The sequence below is a fragment of the Nycticebus coucang genome, chromosome 5 (genome assembly GCF_027406575.1).
Source record: "Nycticebus coucang isolate mNycCou1 chromosome 5, mNycCou1.pri, whole genome shotgun sequence".
Lineage (NCBI taxonomy): Eukaryota > Metazoa > Chordata > Mammalia > Primates > Lorisidae > Nycticebus > Nycticebus coucang.
In genome coordinates, this window is record NC_069784.1 from 95,654,435 (window position 1) to 95,677,864 (window position 23,430).

Genomic DNA, 23,430 nt, shown 5'->3' on the forward strand with positions numbered 1-23,430 from the left:
AGGTAAATTTTCTACTTTATTTTCCAAGTATGCCACAGTCGTTTGAATCTTTCTGAGGCATCTACATGCCTATGTATGCTTTTTCTTCCCCATATATGAAAGTTTTATTCCACATACATGAACTCTATAACTGTTCTTAACTATGTTTAGACTGTTCGTGAAAATTTCCTAAGACATTAAACAGACCTGTCATTTCAAGAGATTTCTGTGTTAACTATTTTCATATCACATGCATGTTAGGCAAGTATTAAAAAAAAAAAATCACAAAAGACAAAAACCTAAAAAAATGTTAAATATAAGTTGTTATCTGTTTTACTATTCTGCTTGATATACATGAAGTAGTGGGATACTAAGTAATTCATTTTACTGCATCTTTCTTAGGATGCCTAAAACATTTAAAATACAAGTGAGTGTAACTAAAAAAGTAAACCATAACTTTACAAATAATGGAATGTGAACTGTTCCTGCCCTATCCCAGAGTAAATTGGATTATAACTTTTTCGAAACTACAATGTCTATAGTTGTAGTCAAAAGATGAGCACGTTGAGACTGAGGGTTCTGCCAGAAACACAAGGTTTAACGTGGTATCCAGGAAATACCTGTTTGTACCAGAGCTCCGTAAGTGCTCTAAACCCACAACACCTATAACCACACCTGTGACTAGAACCAGTTATCTCTTTCATTCCCCACCAGGACAAACTGATAGGCAGGCAGTTTCCTGTACTTAGATACGAAACCAGTTTTAACACCCATCCCTGGGAAGCCACAATGTACCAAAAGTACTATGCAAAACATTTATAACTTGTATAAAAATTCCACATCCACATACTAGCCACCTCAAGATGAAAACACATAGCGCTAAATGTTAACTGGCTCTACTTCTCCAATATTTAACATAAAAACTACATGGATATACAGAAATTCAAACAGAAGTAACATAAACCTGTCATAAATTCTATTTGTGGGACAGCATGGATAACAAATGGTCTACTACGTAAATTTTAGAACAAGGCAAACAAAAGTTGGAAGGCCAGCTTTTTAAATAAACTTGTAAACATATGAGATAACTAGGGCTTATTTCCTTCCACATACTGTAAACTATAGCAGTTCCCTACATTATCCGACTAAGTATCATTAATTCTATTGTCTTAGAACAACAAGCTCTCAGAACAATGATCTATCCCCTAAACTTCATTTTCAAATGATTATGTAACAGGCAGACAAACTTAACATGGACATTCTGAAAACTGTAAGTATTCAATAATTCATCTATTTCCATCTTTAAAATGTATTAGTTAATAAATACTACTCTATGAAAAGCATGTCCAAATTATGATTTTTCCCTACAACAGGCCAATGTATCATAAATAATAACCAAACAGCTCCAGAACGGGAGCCTCCCTCAGTCTGTCCTTTATTTAGCAGCTGTGTTCTTCAACTGATAACTGTAAACTCTTTAGATTTCTAAGTTTCATATTGTCAGTTATCACTGGCAACTGATAATAAGAGATCCTCATTGTGTAAGGATTGAAAGAAAAATGGTTATAGAGCACTGAGCTAAATATCACACATTACTCATGCAATGTCCTGAACTCGGGTTTACTTTTAAGTTATAAATCTTCCCTTAGCAATGTTCACAGAAGGTCTTTGCTGAAATACTATTTTTTCAATTAGTTTTAGCTGACTCTTTAAATAACAGAAGATATGCTTGAGAGAAGGATTTTATCTTTCTTTGGAAGAAGCCAAGATCATCTCCATTTAAGGACACATAAACAGCTGCTGCTACACATTTTCATTACCCATTAGAAAGTGAACCGGGCCAAGTTCACTCTAATGTAAGCATTAAAAAAAATAGCTCCTCCACAATTAAAGAAATGGAATTATTTGGAGGTGTAGTGATCTACATAAATCTAACATATAAAACAAATTAGACAAACAGGAAACAAGAGAACGATGTCTGGCTTTTCAATAAATTGTTCCAGGAAATTCAAAATCTCATCCACTTACTAAAATTTCTTTTATATAATAATTTCCAGAAAAGCATCTCCTAGATTTAATAAAGTATATCCCTTTAGAAACACTATACAATTTAAATTTCAACAAAGGGGAACTCATATCAATAAGTTGATATAAGCCTCATTAACTAAGATGCAACTGATTAGGAATCTGTAATTATTATCTACAATTATTTCTTTTTTGCTAGAAAGTTGCCCTTCATACTGAGTCAGCTTATTAAAAATTTAGTAAGATTTCATTATAATTTAATGTAGCTTTCACATCTTAAATACTTAAATTTGTATATTATATTGCCATTTTTCTGAGGGTGATGTAAGTTTAAATACAGGAATTACTATGGACAAATGCATTGTTATTTGAATCACTGATAATTGAAGAAAACAAATAAATTAAATACATTTATTAATTCTTACTTAAAATAAAGCTGTTTTTTAAAAACCAATAGCAGTTATTAGCCTGGTTTTCTCAGACACACTCCCCCCCCCCCATACACAAATATATACATGAGGCACAAACAATATAAGATAAAAAATCTAAAATTTGATTCTGTGAAATGTTTGATTTCTGTCTTGCTAGAAACTACCATTAAGAAGCTGCAGTATTAAAGGAATAGTAGCAACACTCAAAGAAAGCAGTTTCCCTTAACTGGTATTATTATTTTGATTGAAATTCCAATTATAATTATTTTAGCTCTTCAAAATTGTCACAATAATATACAATTATTTCTAAGCCTGAAGATACATGGATCTTTGATGAAAGCTTTATACCACCCCAAATTTACTTATTTTTTCCCCTTATTTACCATATACTTTTTAAAATTATAAAAAAAAAATGAAACACAAAGTGTTAATGACCTTTCCATATCTAAAGTAAGATAAATGAAGTTATGAAGTTTGGTTGTGATCAGACTAAGACTATGGCTAGCCAATCGTAACATCAGAATTCCTGTGTGACATCATAAGACCTCCCTAAAACACTTTTTCTCCTCCATCTACTGCAACTGTTCCCATAAACCTGGTAACAAGAGCCAGAAAACTTCCCAGTTAAACGCCTAGACTGCATACAACAGATACTTTATATTGTGATGATCACAGCTGCCAAGGTAAGAAACACATTTCACTGATTTTGGTAACTATTATTTTATATAATTCAAACTTATGAAACTTTTTAAAGAGTTAAATATATTTTGTAAATTTCAGTTCAAAGTTAGTGAAATGTCTGATATGACAAAATGCTTAATTTCTGCATAAATGCTTATCCATCTAACGACTGTAAGAATGAGGCTTCTAACACTGAAATGCAAAAGGTCACATTCATCTTTCATCCTGGTTACTGGTTTTTCATTTTATTTTTCACTTTTATTTTGCCTTTCAAATGTGAATTTCTGCCTATTAAAAAAATCATTCAATTATGTTACCATATTTGGTGGTAGTGGACGTTTAATTTCTCTGTGCAAAAGACTGAAAATTTTGTTATTTATTACTCTGTTAAGAAAGAGTGCAGGAGGGGTTATTTACATATGGAATAATATGAATAGCCATGTGACAACATTGTGTACATTATCAGCATACCTATTGCATTATTATCACTGACTCTTTATGGTGGATATTAACAAAACAGAATTTAAGAATATATAATACAAGGTACTTTTAAAATGCTCTTGAGGATTCTTCCTCTTAATAAAATCTAGTCAACTTTTAACATTTCTAAAAATTCCACACTTTTAATAAATTGAGTTGCTTATATTAAATTCAGGATTATAAAGAAAAATGGAAATTTTAAAACACTTGTCACAAACACATAAAAATCTAACACTACAGAGTAATAATCTGACACTTTTTTAAAAAAAAAGTTACTTAGGCACAGAAACATTTCCAAATATCTCATTTAAGCAAATTCAATAAAATGAATGTTTATTCTGCCTATTAATGAATATACCTTGGCAAGTTATTATCCAATGTACTCAGTTTCCTCTCCCAAACTTAGAATAAAAAAAAGAAAAAAGAAAGAAAGGGGGAAAAAATATCCAGGAATAGAGATGTGGGCATAAATTTTCTGTCTTCTATGCAAATTCTACTATACATTTTATGTTACGATCCTCAATTTAATAAATGAAATGTTTCTTTAGTCTTAAATCTCTGTCAAGGTATCGAAAAAATTACATACATTTTATTTGCTTGTTTTAATTTTATTTATACATATACTAAAATTTATCTCTAACATTCTCAATTGCTATGACAAATGTTAACTCTACTGCTCACTATAAATAAGAACTTTGTAATTCCATAAGTAGCTTTCCTTAAGACATGTAAAAACATTTATAATTTGTATCTGCCACTAAGGCACCCTAATTGACTCTCAATGTCTTTATATTCACAAAATAATTTTTCCTTTTGATATGACACAAAAGTCATTCAGTATAGGTGTTTTATATGCACACTTCTGCATTTTTATTCAAATAGTATCCAATCACATTCTCACACTTCAAATGGAGAGTTCATGAGTTCTTTCTTGTATCTGACTTTCACCACATCGTATATTGCTCCAAAAAGTACACAACTTTGAGAAAGAGCAGAAATTCTGCCACTAAAGTTACCCTTAGCTAACTAGTATGTCCAGGTTAAAAGAAATTACATAGTTACAGAGACTAGTGTTCAAATTTCAAAAAAATGCCATAGTGCCAGACATTGTGTCCCATCTAGTTTATTTCTCTCTTAAAAAGATATTTCAATATTGGCTTTCTTTTTAAAGATATGGTATAAAACTAAGTGCTAAAAAAAAACGTGTTAGATGAAGTCAAATGGAAAAAATATTAAAGATGTTTAAATAATGAAACACTACATGTGAAAGGACAAAAGTACTTGCTTTTTACCAAGAGGCGTCACCTCACTTCCTGATACTCAGCGTCAAAACTATTTTAAGAATACTTTAGTAGACATAAGGAAAATAATTGCATCTGGTCTATATCAGTACATACTGCTTCTTAATCTCACTAGTTACTTAAAGATAGGAGAACATTTGCATAAATAAAATAGTTCCAGAAAAGAATAAAGTTTTAATGTCTTTAAAATGTATGATATAATGTACTAAATTATGTGATGCATTAATATTTTAATGAAAAAGTTAAATTTAAATTATAAATTGTATCTCTAAAGTAGATAGTGTATTTAATTCCAATCCTAGAAATGAGAAGAATAAACAAAAACTTAATTCTTTATTCTTGAAGAACAGTTTTCTAAATGTACTGGTATATACAAATATTTCCTGTGATTCTCTGAATTCTCTGTATGTTTGATAGTATATCTCTATTTCACAATTTAGGAAACAGATGCAAAAAAGTAAACTGCCCAAGGTCACAGACCTTGAAAATAGGAAAACCTTGACAACAATCTAGGTTTTATGACTCCTGAACACTACATGAACATCTTGTACACTGATCAACATGGCTTAAAAATAAATCAGGACATTGGCAAAACAAAATAAATTAAAAGTTTGCAAATACTTTACGTGGTAATCCAAAATGTGAATTTAGAGGATTTAAACATCTATTTTAATTTAAAACCATGTCATTTCACTTGAAGTTAATTTATGCATCAGGCACTATATCCTTAATAGCCTAAATGATATTCTACTGATCACTTCCAATACCAAGAATTTAAGAAAGTTATAGATATCCTTATTAAGCAATATCGTCTCAAAAGGCAAAACTAAAAGTAATCATGCAGACTTTATAAAATATCATTAGCAGTAAAGTTTCCTTTTATTTGTTTCACCATTAAAATACTCATGTCTTCTCTCCATTTAGCCTGTCACATAAAATCCAGGTTAATATCTCCTCAGAACTTTTCACAAAAACCACACTTTAGTACTTTATTCCAGTTCCAAGTAAATCTTTAGACTTCTTCAATTTCATTTCTAACCTCCCTTTTCTACTATTTAAATATCCAACCCCACTTGTTTTGAGGCCCTTGAATAGAGGAATCTTGCTAAGCATTACTCATGCTATGAAAACCACTGACTTCCACAACCTATGAATTAGCACAGTGTTGATCACACTGACAAAGGAGTAAATTTGAAGGTGGAAATCAAGGAAATAATCCTTCTAAATTACAGTGGCATAAATCAGATAAGATGCAGTCTCTTTGTACATTTCCAGAAACAGTGCACCAATGTTCTCACCCTACCTAATTTTGAAGCATGTATTAGCTATTTGCACATGAAAATGAAGTCTGGATATATTAACTCCACCTCAGTATACTCATAGTCAACTGAGGACATCTAGTGTTTTTTAAAAGGTACTCCATCTTTAGGGCTTTCAAACGAACAAAAAAATGACCAATTCATTGACATTAATGGGGATATGCTTATTAATAACACTAATATTTCCTTAAGACTTTACCAATACTCCCTCCCCTTTTAAGTGTGCTCCATATCTTAAAAAAAAAAAGAATCTGCATTCCCAATTCCTACAGGGTTAAAAGAGTATTTTAATTGCAAATAAATTTTAAAACATTGTTTCGATGTTTTAATATACCAAACTAATGAAAACAAACCTTACAGACAAAATAGCAACAGCAATTTTCAATCTGACTTCAGAGAAATAGTCTATGACATTGTTTAATGAATTCTGAACTTTAAAGCAAAGGAGACATTTCATTATGGGGTCAATTTAGAAGTGAGAATACATTGATTTTTATGTGTATACAATTCTTTCCATAACCAGGCAGAAGCAACGTGAAGATGCTTTCAAACAGCCAGTCTGGATCAACAAAGCTCTGGAATGTTGCTGCCAGAAAGTAACTCCAAATAGAACTTCCAAGTTTAGTATTAGGCAATCTCAAAAGGAAATGATTCTATCAGAGTGAACTTTTGTAACCCAACAGATTAACCATAAATCTAATAATGAACTGTCCTAATTGATAATAGGTACATACATAATCACTTCAGGTTTATCTGTGGTAATGGCAAGTTTTGGGGAAAAAGTAAAAGTCCTGTTTATTCAAACTGAATTTATAGAGAATCCTAATCTTCTGTCACACTGTCAGACTGTAGTCTTCAATGTTTATCACTTGAATTTACTAGCAAAATATTCCTATGTTCACCGAAAAAAAATTATAAACAAAAATAAAAGGAGGGAAGCAAAATTCTAAATTCCACAAATACTGGTAATGAATTTCAAGAATTTATGATTTCAGCAGAAGGAATACCCCCAAAATCTGAAGTTTGATAAGTTTTTCAAAGTACTAAGAGTACTTAAATTATAAGTAGGGATTGGTGTTCAGGATATACAATATCATTAAGCTATCAATTGTCCAGCAAGTCAAAAAACAGGCCACGGAAAGTTCTAAAGTCTTTTAGGGTTTCTTTGAATAAGAATGCACCTGGTTAACACGTTGCTGAAATAGGACTCAATGCAGACAAAGTCAGGGCTTCTGAAGGAGCTGATTTACAGTACTTTCAACCCAACACGTTGCCTACCATGGTACATGATGTTTTAAAATTGACTACAGTATTTCTCTTTCCTTCTTCCACCAAAAAACAGGATAACAATTTTGAAGTGGATTTTTTTTTTTTAATTTCCAATGTCACTTTTTTTGAGGAAAAGAGGACAACAAAGGCTTTATAAATTTCAAAAAGAATAGTAAGGGATTCTTTACTCTTTATTCTTTTCATCCATCTAAAAAATAGAGTAATCATGTATTCCACAGACAAACAAGACACTTTGTGTGTATTTTTCTGCTTCTTATCTGCAACTCAAGAAACAGGAATCTGCATTTCCTCAACCAAATACCTATCAAGCAACTTTCACATTTTCAATATTTTGATTCTGATTTTCAGTATTCTTATTTGATTTTTAAATTCATCTGTAAATGTATATTCCTCCTGTGCCAAAACAACCAATTTACACATATTGTCATCCTCATAATAAGGCAAAGAAGAGAAGTTAACTTCAGCCCCCATGGCTATTTAGGCCAGGTGCAAGTTCAGAACATCCCAACACAATATATTTCTGACTGGACTGAAAGAACACTAGGCTGGATGCAGTAGTTCCTGCCTGGAATTGTAGCACTTTGGGAGGCCAAGATGAGACAGTCACTTCAGGATAGGAGTCCCAAAACTGGCCAGAGTCATACAGGGAGACTTTGTCTCTACAAAAAATAGACAAATTAGCTGGGTGTGGTGGCACACACCTATAGTCCCAGCTACTCGAGAGCCTGAGGCCTTGAGTGTGAAGTTGCTGTCAACTATGCCGGCACTGCACTGTGCTCTACCCCAGGCAACAGAGTGACATTCCACTCTACCCTCAAAAAAAAAAAGCCCTTAAAAGATCAGATAACATGAAAATTAAATAAAATTAAACCTTTTATGTGTTCTCCATTAAATTTACTCTATTAAACAGCTTCACTATAAGAAATTTAAAGAAAAAAAGACTTGTAAATTCATAGAGTGGTTGTCAGTGCAGAGAAAAGGGTGGTGAACACCTGACAACCATGCAGTCAATTACAACGGAGTAAAGGCGGCTCACAGACGGCCATACAGAGCTTTTCAACTCTCAGCATGTGACAGTCAGTCCTATCTTCTATGCATGAAATGTAGCTTAATAATTATGATAGTAAGAAGCTTGGAAGTTCAAAATTAGGACTCACCACGTAGCAGATTATACCACTGTAAAATAAACCAAGCTCAATGTATTAAATGCATACTGCTAACATTTCAGCATGTAAACCAGATTTGTTTTCTATTTTAGCATAAAGCCATAAAGCAATAACAAATCACTTTAGGATTATATGTCTACATTTGACAAGAAACAAGACACTATCTTTGGTCGTCATGTTTACACTCTATTCGTTTCCAGGAACAAACTCTCCTTTTTCCTTTCACAGCTGTTGCAGTATTTATTATGAGATCATCTTTAAAGTATATTAATTATACTTGCAACAGTACAGAACTCATTTCTTTAGGGCATGCCTCTTTGTATTTCATGAATACCAAATATGCATTTGTACAAAGCCTAGTTCAGATTAATCAGGAGACCAGGAATTTAGGTGAATCCTATCAAACTGTCATTCAGTACTATTCATCCCACAGTACTACCTTTGATCATTAACAATTTTCTAAAATGTTTAGTCATAAACCTCCCTTATTCAACTTTGTTGGTCTATTCAAATGGTACCAATTATATCCTCAGTACTAGGATACAAAATGAATGCATGGTTTCCTTACTCATGATCTAGAAATCCAACTGGGGAGACAGACATGTGAATTGAAATTATACCACCATCTGATAGATATCCTGATATTAAGTAACATCAAAGCCCTACCAAAATCCAGGAGAGGTGATAACCAATTCTATCTTCCTAATTAACTAATGAAAGGTTTTATTGGCAGGGATATTTAAACTGAGCCTTCAGGATCAACTGAAGTTTGCCTGGCAGAGAATTGAAAGGTGGAGGCGGGTGGAGGGGGCATTCCAGGCAGAGAGAGAACAACATGTGCAAAGGACAAAATCATAAAAAGGGAATGGAGTATTTATGGAAAGGTGACATGTCCTGTGTGACTGAAGTAACATTCGTCAGCATCAGGGCAGAAGACAACTCCTACATATGCTTAGTGATGAACTCCTGGACAGCTCTCTTTTTCTGGTTTTATCGCAAAATGTTTAAAATTCAGACCTTTTAAGATCATTTAAGTCCTGAAACCTCTACAAAAATCTAAATTCAAATAGAAATTACCATTAGTGCTTATTCCTTTTTCTTTTTATTGTTGGGGATTCATTGAGGGTACAATAAGCCAGGTTACACTGATTGCAATTGTTAGGTAAAGTCCCTCTTGCAATCATGTCTTGCCCCCATAAAGTGTGACACACACCAAGGCCCCAGCTTATTCCTTTCCTAACTATTACATATCTTCATAAGAAGCAACTAGGCAAATACATAAAGGAATAAGAAAATCTTCCCCTAATTTTCTAATAGTTTAAATTGACTGGATCTAGAAGCAAATACACAGGATATACAAAAGCAATGGAAAAGATGTATGTTCTTGAACAAGAGAAAAACTATTTCTGTATTATTGTATCTGAAGAATTAAAATAAAAGTAATTAAATATACACCAGCCTAGCACTGCGGTTCATGCCTGTAATCTCAGCACTTTGGGAGGTGGAAGCAGAAGCTTGAGGTTACAGTGAGCTATGGTCATGCTACTGCACTCCAGCTTGGGCAATAGAGTGAGACACTATTGTCTCTTAATAAACACACATACACATATCAAGTTTAAGTGCCATTTGCTAAGTTAAGGAGTGTCAGATAAGTAACCATTAGCACCTGTTTGGATAATAAAGAATATAACTAGATAAATGTAAGTTGCTACCAATTCTTTAAGAAAATAAGGTTTGATTGGCTGTGTGAACTTACTGCAGGCCAATTATTAAGCAAGAAAACAGAGTCTCAAGACAAATTACAGATCAGTCTATTATATAATTCAAAATACAATCAAGCTAAATTGAACGAACTAAAACGACAGAATCTAAACACCATGACCACATGATTTCTTTGTCAAAGTAAACATAAAGCTCTAACTCAGTGATTTTCACCCACTGGGCATGGTGACAGGATCTTAGGTGTGCCACGAAAAATTTTAAAGATCATTAATTAAATTATTTTCAAAAGAAATTCTAAGCACGGTAAGTATATTCTTTTTTTACTCTTTTTTTAAAAATCTACATAATTTAAGTATGCCACAGAAGTTTAACTACAGGTTCAAGTGTGCCGTGAGATAAAAAAGGTTGAAAAACACTGCTCTCACTGGTCATGCCTGACGCATGTCTTCTCCTTTCCCATTCCTCTGCTCTCTTCAGCACTCTCCTGTCTCAGGAATGGGCTGACAGGTTGAGATAGGCTTCTAAGGTATAGAAAACGCTAGACAGAAGATGAAATTTGGCAGTTGGGATAAGGTAGCAATATCCTGATTAACAAATATCAACAAATGCTAACAGTTATTTTCTCTGGGCAGCTAAATTATGAGGTTTTATTCTATTTTTAATTTTTCTTATTTTAAAATTGATACAGAAGTGTATCGATTTAAAATGAAATATCCACAATTGTTAATAGCCATTATCTCTGGTCAGTTAAGATAGAGTTTATTTTTAATCTATATCTAATTTTTCCATAATGTTATATTTTTATTTTATTTTGTTTATTAATTATCTAAGCTTAGCCTCCACAGGCAGCAGTAGTGTGTAAAGCTCTGAACGAGGGCAAGATGAGAACCATTACTGTAAGTGCAGGTCATCTGTAAATAGAACACTGCCTGTGGTAGAGAGTGTGATAAGACATTACCATGCCTTCCAAGCATGGCAGTCTTCAACACTTACATCAAACCTTGTTTAAATGTTATTTAAAATAATATACTACGAAGCTATAAAGTCATAGTAAGGAAGAACAAACCATTTAAATTTATGTTTTTGGTAAAACACTTCTCATTTACCTTTTTTTATTTTGAACTAAAATTATAATCAGGGAATAATTTATTGTAGCCATTTCTTCTTCTACAAGATGGTTCTGGAGCTATTAATACATTAAATGTTTACACCCATTACATCTAGACAGCACAAACTTAAAGAAACTACATGGAAGAACTCTGCCCATACCATGAAATACTACTCAGCCATAAAAAGATGGAGACTTTACATCTTTTGTATTAATCTGGATGGAGCTGGAGAACATTCTAGTTAGTAAAGTATCACAAGAAAGGAAAAGCAAGTATCCAATGTACTCAATACTACTATGAAGCCAGTAGAGGAGTAAATACACACCTACACAAGAGAAAAACCAATTAAATCCAAGTCGGGGGGAAGCAGGGAGATTGATGTGCTCCCACCCAATAGGTACAACGTAAGGGTGCATGGCACGCCTTCCGGGTGAGGGGCACAACTACAACAGGGACTTTACCTAACAGATACAAACAATGTAACCCAATCATTTGTAACCTCATATTAATCTGAATTTAAAAAAAATAACTTTGCCCAAAATAAAGTATACCCTAAAACCAAATTCAGCAGGTCCTTAAATAACATCTTTCCTTCAACATCGTTTCATTACAGCACTATAGCTGCCTGTGTGGAGTTACCATGTTCTCCCCACATCTGCAGGGGTTTTCTCTGGGTGCTCCGGTTTCCTCCACATCACAAAGATATGCATGTTAGGTGTACTGGCGTGGTCAGTGTGGGGTGTGTGTGAGTGTGCCCTGAAATAGGATAGCAGCCTGTCCAGGGGTCGTTCCTGCCTGGCACCTGAGCTCCCAGGAAAGGCTCCAGCTGTCTGAGACCCTGGACCAGAATAAGTAGGTTGAGAAATTAGTAAGTGAATAAAAATTGTCAAAAAATTAGTAAAGTCTACAATAGTCATCAAATACAGAACAATAAATGAGACAGCATAAAAGCCCTTAGTGAGACAGCTGTCTTTCTTGTTTGCTTTTGACCTACATGGTGGTAGGAGGCACTCTTGACCATTTTCACTTTGCAAACATTTATTCCTTGATTTCACTGACCACCATATGACTGCCATTCATTCACTGAGTCACCAAAACTTGGGTAATTATCTTGTTTTTATTAATTTTTCTTAAAGGTATATAAAAGACCCATTTATTTTAATGTTTAATATTAAAAGTATTTGACCAGGCACAGTGGTTCATGGTTGTAATTCTAGCACTTTGGGATTCTAAGGAGGGAGTATTACTTGAGGCCAGGAGTTTGAGATCAGTCCAGGCAACATAGCAAGACCTTGTATCTAAAAGAAATTGTGAAAAACTAGCCAGGCATGGTAGTACCAATCTACAGTCCTAGCTACTAAGGAAGTTGAGGCAGAACAACTGCCTAAGCTGGGAGTCTGAGGCCACAGTGAACTACAACTGCCCCACCACTGTACTTGTAGCAGAGCAAGATCCAATCTCAAAAAATATACAGTGGAATCTCCATAGTTAACTACCTCCCTACACTGACCACCTCCTTCAGTTGACCTAATTTTCATAGACTGGACATGCACCTCATCAGTACAACAGGCCTACTTCCTTATGTTGACCACCTCCATATGTTGACCAGTTTCAGTCACTTGGGTGGTCAACTTCCAAAGGTTCTCTATATTTATAAGTATCTTGGGACTTTATTTGGAAGTTTGGTGACTTTTTATGGCCAAAATTATGCCTTAGGGACTTAATTCTCATTTATATCAATTAGCCTAGACCCAGGATAAAACTGGTTTCATTATACGTGGTTTTGTGCCTTAGTCACAATTTCTAAGAAGCTACCAACAACTTTAAATGATGACTTAACTGTAATACTTCTAGTCATTTTTGGAGAAGACGACAAAGACTGAAGTTACTACATCCCAAATACAAGACAGACAGTCACGGTGCCCCAGTAAAAAGGACAGAGAGGAGAGAGATACACGTAGAAACACACACGTGTGCACACACAGACTACAGAGACACTGGAGGTGACAAACATCGTAGTGCTGAGGAAGATGAATTAATGCAGAATTTCTCTGAATACCTGTTCAGACAATAAGTTCCACACACAATTCTAATCCATTTACTATTTTTACCTTCCAGGCCACCTAAAGGAAGGCCGTTATCTCACATTTGGCTGCCAGCTTTTTCTCTCCCTTTTGAACATTTAAAACTTCAGACTTCCTGCCTTCCTGGTGCCATGGAGAAAGTACAATACCTCACTCGCTCTGCTATAAGAAGAGCCTCAAACATTGAAATGCCTCAACAAGCCCGTCAGAACTTTCAGAACTTGTTCATCAACTTCTGCCTCATCTTGATCTGCCTGCTGCTCATCTGCATCATCGTGATGCTCCTCTGAGGCTCTGCCTCGGCCTCCAGGTCTGCGGTGACCAGCCCAGCTCCGCCGGTCAGCCTGCTAAGAGGGGAAACAACACTGCCTGACAGAACACTTCCACAGTAGAAGAGTTTCTTTGTGAAAAGGTCGAGATTAAGAGTAAAGCACATTGTTAGCAAATGTATTCATCTGCTGGATCTTGTAAACATAAAAAGGGCTTTATTTTCAAAAAATTCACTTTAAAATGACTAGAAGTATGTAAAATATAACTGTTGATTATTTCCTCGACATGATTTTATAAATTTCTACCCTAAGTCTTTTCTGAAGATGAAGTAGGAATTTATTCAGTTTCAAAACTGCACTGGTAACAAGTTCACGTCATATATAAAGCATTAGCTTCACTCTTTGGGGTAAACATAATCACTCTGTAAAAGCTTCTTCAATATTTAGTATTTTTCAAGACTTCAACAAGAATCAAAATAATAATTCAAATGAAGTGTCACTATTCAAAATAGCACACTGACTCCTTATACACTGCCTTTAGTATTACTATACAAATCCGTTGTAGTAACTCTGTATCAGAACCTACACTCGAAAATAGAAATTGTATTCTTTTTCTGTATCATAATAACATTTTAAAAGTTTTGGAGAATCAGATAGGAAAAAGGGTCATATTCTTGCATAAATAAAAGATCTCTCAGGCAATGTTTTCAAAGAAGTATAGAACTCTAAAACATGTAAGTAAACCATAAATCTGTTCTCTCTAGGACATTATGATAAACAGATGAGAACTGGTGGTTAATGCGTTATCTGACAGCATGATCAGCCATAATTACTAATATACTAAAAGAATAGTGTAGTCTTCATTTAACGTACCGCCCTGGATTATCTGAGGTAGCGTACCTAACTTGCCATACTGTATTTTTGGAACCATGAAATCTTAAAAAAAACTTCATATAATTTTATAGGTTGTCTTCTATTCCAACCTTATACTCAATGCAGGCAAGGAAAAGAATAAAAGATTTCCACTGACAGAAAAATACGCTATTTTAAGTGTTAAAAATAATTAAAATGTGAATTCTCTCGGCAAATATTATCTCTTAGGTTTTAAAATGAACTTATCTTATTATTTATATAGCTGACACTTCAACAACATGGGGGTTGGGGATATTGACAATTTTGATTCCCCCCCAAATTAATGACTAATTAATTGTTGACCAGCAGCCTTACCAATAACATACACAGTCAATTAACACAAATTGTGGATGTTATATGTATTAGCCACTGTATTCCTACAATAAAAGTAAACTAGAGAAAGGAAAATGTTACTAAGAAGATCATAAGGAAAAGGACGTATATTTACTGTTCATTAAGTGGAAGTGGATCATCATAAAGGTCTGCATTCTCACTGTCCTCACAATGTGTAAGCTGAGGAGGAGGTAGATGAGGGGATGGTCTTGCTAACTCAGGGAGGACAGAGGAAGAAAGAAATACACATAGAAGTAAACCCTAACAGTTCACACCTGTTGTTCAAGGGTCAACTGTAATAAGATACAGCCATTTTTCTTCCAACATTATAAATCTAACAATGATAATCTATAATTACTTTTTTGATGAATACATGAATGATGAATTCCCTCTCATCATTTTAAAACATCTTCTAACAACTTGTAAAACAATGGAAGTAAAAATGAGTGCTAGAAAATAAATTCACTACATTTTGGTAATTTAAGTCAACTCAAGTTTAAATTAAAAATCTAAAATAGTTTACACCTATACTGCATAATCTAACAATTTAAACCTCAGTTTGAGACATGTAACTAATATCACAATTATTAAAGGACGTAGGGGTATCCAACTTGTGGTCCACAAGCCACGTGAGGACTTTTTTGCTCATCTGTGATATCACAAAATTTATGCACAGAGCTTTTTTTTATTGTTCAGTAGCTTTTGCTAGTGTTTATATATTTAATGTATGGCCCAAGACAACTCTTCATTTTCTAATGTGGTGCAGAGAAGACAAAAGGTTGGACAGCCCTGGTAGAGAATGTGTCATTAACCATATCTACTAAAATATGATTACTAAAAGAATAAAACATGGTCTACATTGAACTCAGTTTCTAACACAAGCATTTACTAAGTGAAGGAGACATTGATTTTAAATTTTTAATCCCTGAGAGGTACTAGAAATGGGGAGATTGAAGGGCTTTGGTTCATAAATAGCTAAACAACAGAAGCACAGAATTTCTTAAGTGAAGCTTTACCTACAAGTTGGAGATCCCTAATAACCAGAAAGTTTTTAAAAAACAAATGATGCACTCACCCCATTGGTCTCAGTAAATTAACCAAGGCAAAAAGTATTCTAGTTCTATAAATCTCAAAAACAAATGCCAATTTTGAATTCGTAAGTCCTAGTCTTTTCATTACACTGTCCTTTCATACACTGTTCATTACAACTCTTCAAACTGTCAACTATGATGTTGTGGGCTTTTCCACAGAAAAACAGAAACATAGATTTTTTTTTTTTCTTTACTGTGTCCTTGATAGAAATTGAAACCTTATACTGTGAGGATTACAGAATACTGTAACTCAGATTATTATACAGAACAAAAACCTATTCTTTAAATGAAACTTATTTATTCTGTTTATCATGATATTCAAGGAATAAGATAAAAAAAAACAATATATTTTAAGATTTTTAAATACTAAATGTTCACATACTTTCTATTATGGAAAGAATTCTAATCTTAGTTTACGGAGTACTACAAAACAATTTTTAAATGTTGCCTTTTATATTTTAATTGGTTAAAAGTGTGTATTTGTTTAATACAAATAATCAGAATTTTATCTACGTTAAAATGAATGTCTTAAACTCAATGACATTTCTCTATAATATACTCATGATTGACACTGACAGTAAAAAATTATAAATAGCTTTGATTTTGTAGGTTTTTTGGTGACTTTTCCCAAATAAAATAAAATTAGGATTTCCTAGTCCAGACACAAGAGGGCAGACCTATATAAAATAGTGATTTTGTTACTGCCCAGAAATTATCCTTTGATTATTTTTGAGTTTTATGGCAAAGTGGGAATATAATACATTTTTGAAAAAGATCTATTCTTCCACTAAGTAACAGCACACTTTAAAATGTCTAGAAACTATATGCTAATATCATATAGAAAAGCTGACAGATGGAAAAAGTCAAACGCATTACTGATTTTATTTAAACATGCATATAAAAATCATTCATATGCTTTATATACTTTTTAACTACCTAATGAATATGTCATACTCTATCTAAGGGAGAGTGTCAGTACCTATATCTTTGACAGTTATCTCAAATAGTAAAAAATTAAAGGCAACACAGATGACAAAAATAAGAAAAAATACAAATATTAAAACTTTCTTTTCAGAGATGTAATATAATACATAAAACATGCCCAAGGTAGAAGTAAAATTTTCATTCTTACTTCATGTTAGGCAAAAAGCAAGTCATTTAATTCTAAGCAATTTTGTCAATTTCTTATTTATATAAGAGGAAAATATTTAGTAAAATACATTGAAATCATTAGGGGCCATTCCTTGATTACTTTTATAATTCAAATAAGCACAAAATTTCATCTTTCATTCTTTAATGACTGTAACCCAAAGTTTAGAAACATTCTAAGGAACATAAAAGTAAAAAGGATAAACAAGTTTGTCAATAAAGACCACTACTTCACTATTGTCTGCAAAATCCACTGTGGGCTTATAGGTCTCCACTGAATACTGTTGTTAAGTGTAGAAGTAGGCATCCTCCTTCCTTTCCAATGCCTCCAATAAAGGGAATGCAAGGGAGACATGGAAAGGGAAGTGTTCTTCCCAAAGAGAAGAAAATACTTTGTTTTTCTCTTCTGTCCTAATCAGAAAGCTGGGGGCGTGGGGTGGGGACTGGGATGGGGGTGGAGGTATCATAGATTATAGAGGAAAGAACCAAAGACTAGTGGTAGACGTTGCACATGGAATCCTACATCCTAAACCAGCTGAGGGCATAAATCACAAAGTAAAGTGCTTCAGTGTACTACAGCACCAGCACTCCAGATGAGAACAGCAGGAAACCATGGAAATCTACGAACATCACACACACACATGCCACTATGTGGCTGGCTCAATATAAATAGTCTAGAGTGAGTCTTGAGTAGAACAAATTTTCATGTTACAAATTCACTTTGGGGAGGAAGAGGAAAGGACGTTATAAGGATCAAATGAGATAAACCATTCTAAAAGCTACTAAGTTCTATATAAATCTATGGTGTTATTAGATCATGACATTCAGCCAAATTCCTTTTGTTTAAATTGTAAAAAAGTTTTTTTTCTTTCACGGTTTGAGTACAGCAGTTGTATGTGAAAAATAACAATTTATCAGATGAGCTGATCCACATTAAGGTTCTTCCATTCACACAAATCAGACTAACAGGAAGTCAAGTTTTCAAAAAGACTTTTAATAACTTAAAATGGAGTACTTAGTGGCTCCAAGGAGAAGGAATTTAAGAATCTTTTCCTGTGCTAGTCCAAGAAGGAAATTGGAAGGGAAGCAGTCATTTAATGATTACAACTGAAGTGCCTAGTTTTCTGCAGCTGGTTTTGTCAAAATTTAAAAGTATAAAGAGACCATTCCAAATATGGTAAGCAATAAGTAAGGCTTTCCAGGATACACACAAATTTTGTCTGTTACTAGCCTTCTCCTTTTACCATGCACTAGGAAGATTTAAAAATAAAACTTCCTCTACAATGTATTTCCATGCACCCCAATCCACTCTGTTGTGCTTTAAGGTGAGGAAAAATCTGTTAAAAGCAAAGGTCCATCAAAGCAAAATGAAAGGAGGGAATTAATACTTATTCCCTTAAATTTGACCAATTTTTTTAGTCATCTTTCTCTCTCTCACACATGTGCTTCACCTTGAAATTGTATACTTAGCCCCCTGGACAGCTCTAATTCTACATAAAGATGCTACCTAAAGAAACATCTTGATCCCTGTAACCCTCTAAATCACGGGCATTTGGAAAGTAAAATATGAGCATTTGAAAAATTGGGTTCCCTATCTTTCAATCACTTGAGTTGATAAATCACAAATAAATCTGTAATCCAACCACAATGATCATCTGTTTTGGCTGTGTGGTCTAAAAATACATAATCAAGATTATAAGAACTGCATCCAAAGTAAATAAAGAAGGCACAGGGATATGTTAAGGATTTCTCCTATGAATATAGCACATTTGTTGGGTGTATGTTTTGAGACTCAGATTTGTGAGGTTGCTGGGTAAGTAATTTCCTTATCCTTTCATAGATTATATTCCTTTAGTCTTTATTATATCTTCATTAATAGTAGTAATGAACAGTAATTTAAGACTTCTTCCTATAGGGAAATGCTATAATTTTTTATGAAATTAATTTATTATCAAATTCTTAGAGTAAAAATGACAGGATTTGTGTCAGAAAAATTGGTTTTCTCATTCAAATAAGCTTTACAAAATTATCTTGGAATAGAAACATTTCTAGATTAAGAAATTCACATACATACACATTATTCCCCCTAGACCAGTGGTTCTCAACCTTCCTAATACTGCAACCCTTCAATGTAGTTCCTGTGGGTCAAGACCCACAAGTTGAGAACCACTGCCCTAGACCCATCAGGAGTTATATAGGATTTTTCTTTATATATGGTATCATCATAAAATGCTTTCCTTAAACAAAAATTTTTTAGTTTTTTGTTTTTGAGACAGAGTTTCACTTTGTCACCCATGTAGAGTGATGTGCTGTCACAGCTGACAGCAACCTCAAACTCTTGGGCTCAAGCAATTCTCTTGCCTCAGCCTCCCAAGGAGCTGGGACAACAGGCGCCCGCCACAATGCCTGGCTATTTTTAGAGACGGGGTCTCCCTCTCGCTTAGGCTGGTCTCCAACCCTGAGCTCAGACAATCCACCCACCTTGGCCTCCCAGAGTACTAGGATTACAGGTGTGAGCCACTTCACCCGGCCTCCTTAAAAAATCTTGATACCCAGTTCGATATTTTAAATAAGCACATCTAATTTATAAATATTTTCGATACATTTTCAATGATTATGAAAACTTTACAAATGACTATAGTTCCCGCTTCTCATTTTATAGATTAGGAAATCAAGGCCAAGAAAAAGTAACAGGTAAAGAATCATCCAGGTTCTAAATCTTATAGAACCAGAAACAAAATCCATGACTTCATACCCCTTTGGTTTTGTTTACAAGTTTCTTTAGATATGGTTTTCTCTGTTTACTTTTATACCCATTTAGCAAATGAAAAGGAAAGACTAAATTATATACAAAGTTTTAAGTTTTTCGTGTTAATTAAATTAGTCTCAAATGCTTTGTAAATTTTGTTCATCACACAACTTGCAGGGGAAAGGAAAAGCAAAGCCATCTGTGGCTGTGGACACGGTCATTTGCTTACTTGCAAGTGTGCTGCTGTACTCCTGACATCCACAGGAGGGAAGCAAAGATTAGATTTTAAGCCTTACCTGCGTTGGTGCTTCAGTTCCTTGTCGAAACTCTTCGATTTGTTGTTGTTGCCAAGGAGTTAAACTGTAAGAATCTTCTGTAGTTCTACCTTCCAAAGGGTTTGTCCGCAACTGTTCCGTAAGCCACATCTGAGTCCTTACAGAGGGCTGAATGGGAACTCCATCTACTGCCTGTTGACCAAGCATTAAGTATTTTGGAGATTCAAAACCCTCTGAGTTCCTCACAATGGGCTTGCTTTCAGGTAAGGCACTATATGTCATATCTAAGGCCTGTCTCCTAAGAGTAGAGGAAGAGGCTCTGAAGTCCTCTTTGCTGCAGCTCTCAAATTTGTACTTGCAGTCCAGAGTTGATGACCCCTTCTTATTTATTTCCTTGTCCTCTAACTTAAGCATCTCCATACTATCATGTAAGCAGCTAGGCCCAACTGTCCTTAGCTGTGATATTAAAGCCTTGCCCCTCCCTGTCTTTTCCAAACCATTGCTTGACTCCTCTGAGTGTGCAGGGCCACCCTGGCTGCAGTTATCGGGGGTAATGAGTTTGGATAAAGATGACCATTTCCGAAGGGGCCGGAAGTCCTTCATGTCCAGTGATGAGTCCTGCTCCCCTCTACTGTGGCTCCCCAGTGACTGCAGGAGGTTTGTACTCCATGTTGAGCCATGTGATGCCAAGGATTCCCTATGTTTAGAAATTGAAGCGCTGGAATTAGATGGCATCACATGAGCAGTAGGAAGAGTAATCAATGATCGACTAGGCTTAAAAGATAATGTGCCACTTGAAGTTGAATGATCTGTAAAGAGAAAAGATCACCAAATTAGTTATAATTAACAGACAATAGAGAATGAGGCAAAATGCAACTCAAGTTTTTCAGAGGTAATTCCTCAAAATGGGGAAATTATTATTAATCCTTTAAGTGTACCTTTAAAAAGTCTAATCATCTGGAAGGCCGAGGCGGGTGGATTGCCCTGAGCTCACAGTTCGAGATCAGCCTGAGCCAGAAAATAGCCAGGCGTAGTGGCAAGTGCCTGTCGTCCCAGCTACTCAGGAGCTGAGACAAGAGAATCACTTGAGCCCAAGAGTTTGAGGTTGTGAGCTGTGATATTACAGCACTCTACCGAGGATAACAAAGTAAAACTCCGTCTCAAAAAAAAAAGTTAAATACATTTTCGAATATTATTTTCTAAATATGAATACATAATAAAATATATGCCCTTTTATCATATGTATTTACAGATAAATACAGTAAATGATTAGAAAACAGTTTTATATTTACCCAATTTACTCAAAGTATTATGCCTTTAAAAGAAAAAAATCGAAATCCCTCTGAGAGGTCTTTCTCATCACTTTTCGGCCTTTTGGCTAAGATCAAGTGTAGAGAGGTCTTTCTCACATGCCAGCAGTTAAGTCTCAGAAATAACTCTGATCAGAAAATGACACTTTTCATTCTTCCCTGAAATTTGGAAATCTGTGCCAAACCTGAATATTTTAGCACCTCCATAAACTCGATTCAAATTAGAAATATTAGTAAAGGAACTCCTGCAGTAATGGTAAATAATCAGAAACCATAGGCAAGAACAAGCTTCAACCAGCTTGTCAGATATCTCTGCCATCTTACATGAACTTTAGCTAATTATGATATCACTCACATTGTGGTTTTAAAATTTCTTCCCCTTTGAAATCACCATGACAGCAACCATGTCATGGTTGTTCCCAGACAACCATATAAAGTAAGAAAATGGAACAAATGATTTAAGAAAAACCCAAATATTTAGTAAAAAACAAGCCCTTGACCTTGAATATGCCTCCCCTCAGTAATAAGACTACCAAAGACCTAAAAACGCTTCCTCCCAGGGTAGCTGCTCTCTTTTGAGCCTGCCCACTCTCCTCTCTGAGAGTGTACTTTCACTTTCAACAAAAAAGCTCTTCCTTGTTTGGCTTGTATGGCAGGTCCTGAAATTCTTTTCCCATGAACACCAAGAATTTGGAAAAAGCTCCACTAGGAAGCTGGTAACATCTTTGTGACCAGCCAGCCAGGAGACATCACATAAGGCGGACTGTCGTATCATACTTTGAGGTAAGCACATTCCAGTGTCTCACTGCTTCCCCGTTTTCCCTCTGAGTTATGGGTGCATAACCTCCCTCCATTTGGCTGACCACGGCTGCCCCTGACCAAGGTGGCTAAGTGTCTCTCCTCAGGCCACGTGAATTCAAACTGTCACCAGAAACTGGGTAACCACAGCTTAGAGAACTGGCAGAGGATTTCCCCATGCCACACAGAAGCCTAAATGATCACTAAGTCATGGAAATTCCAGACCTAGCCTCTGCTGCTAGACCTCATTCTTACTTCTCTGTACTGCTTCCCCAGATTTGGAAGAAAGATGATTGTGACTTAATATGCCACCTTGCAAGGCTGGGATGCGCTTACACTGTTTGCCTGTATAATGTTAGCTAATAACCACACTTGCTATGTTTGTGCTAGGTTTTTGTGGAAGGTTTATAAGGATAGACAGGGTGACCCAGGGAAAGGGAACTTGGATTATGATCTTGCTTGATCAGACATTTGGTTGAATTCTATAGAGTAGAGGTACTTTGGCATAAAAGAACTCCTATGGAGGTTAGCTGCACATTTGTAAGAACAAAACTGGATGACATCAAATTTTACACGAAGATAGAAAGAAGAGCCTTTAAGATTCCCTTTAACCACCTTGTCTGAGCTAAAAATGCTCCATCAGATGTGAGAAGATAATGAAATTATGAGAAGTCTTGGAACCTAATGCCAGTGCTGGAGCAATGCATCTTAGCATGGGATCACTAATAACTGGACAAAGCCCATACTCAAGCCGTTGGACAATTTCTGACCCCGGCCCCCCCAGGTTCACAGATGTGGAAGTCTCCTCGCCAAGGCCATGACTTCCAGGGTGGGGAGGAGGGTCCAGGAACACATGCCATCATAGACACCTTCAAAACAAGGAATAGGCAGGGGAGAGAATGGGGAGGCCTGTAGCTTCCCCTAGCCTGTGAGCTCCCTAGGGCGCTATTATTACCC

The 23,430-nt window shown here is 35.0% G+C and overlaps 2 protein-coding genes across 3 annotated transcripts in view; one reads left to right on the forward strand and one right to left on the reverse strand.

Moving 5' to 3' along the window:
• The window catches only part of CEP85L (centrosomal protein 85 like), a 195,312-nt gene that overhangs the window by 95,936 nt on the left and 75,946 nt on the right, over nucleotides 1-23,430 (reverse strand). For both annotated transcript variants that reach the window (XM_053592057.1, XM_053592058.1), the window contains one exon: nucleotides 20,387-21,174. In XM_053592057.1, coding sequence (XP_053448032.1) covers nucleotides 20,387-21,174 — 788 coding nt within the window. The remainder of the gene's footprint in view (nucleotides 1-20,386; nucleotides 21,175-23,430) is intronic.
• PLN (phospholamban) lies at nucleotides 2,989-17,778 on the forward strand. The gene is made up of 2 exons (XM_053592059.1): nucleotides 2,989-3,118; nucleotides 13,622-17,778. Exon 2 carries the CDS (start codon nucleotides 13,719-13,721, stop codon nucleotides 13,875-13,877), a length of 159 nt encoding a protein of 52 aa, XP_053448034.1. The 5' UTR covers nucleotides 2,989-3,118; nucleotides 13,622-13,718; the 3' UTR covers nucleotides 13,878-17,778.

Bases quoted from the DNA above. Each gene is read 5' to 3' on its own strand.
- PLN (XM_053592059.1), top strand. From the start codon at position 13,719: ATGGAGAAAGTACAATACCTCACTCGCTCTGCTATAAGAAGAGCCTCA.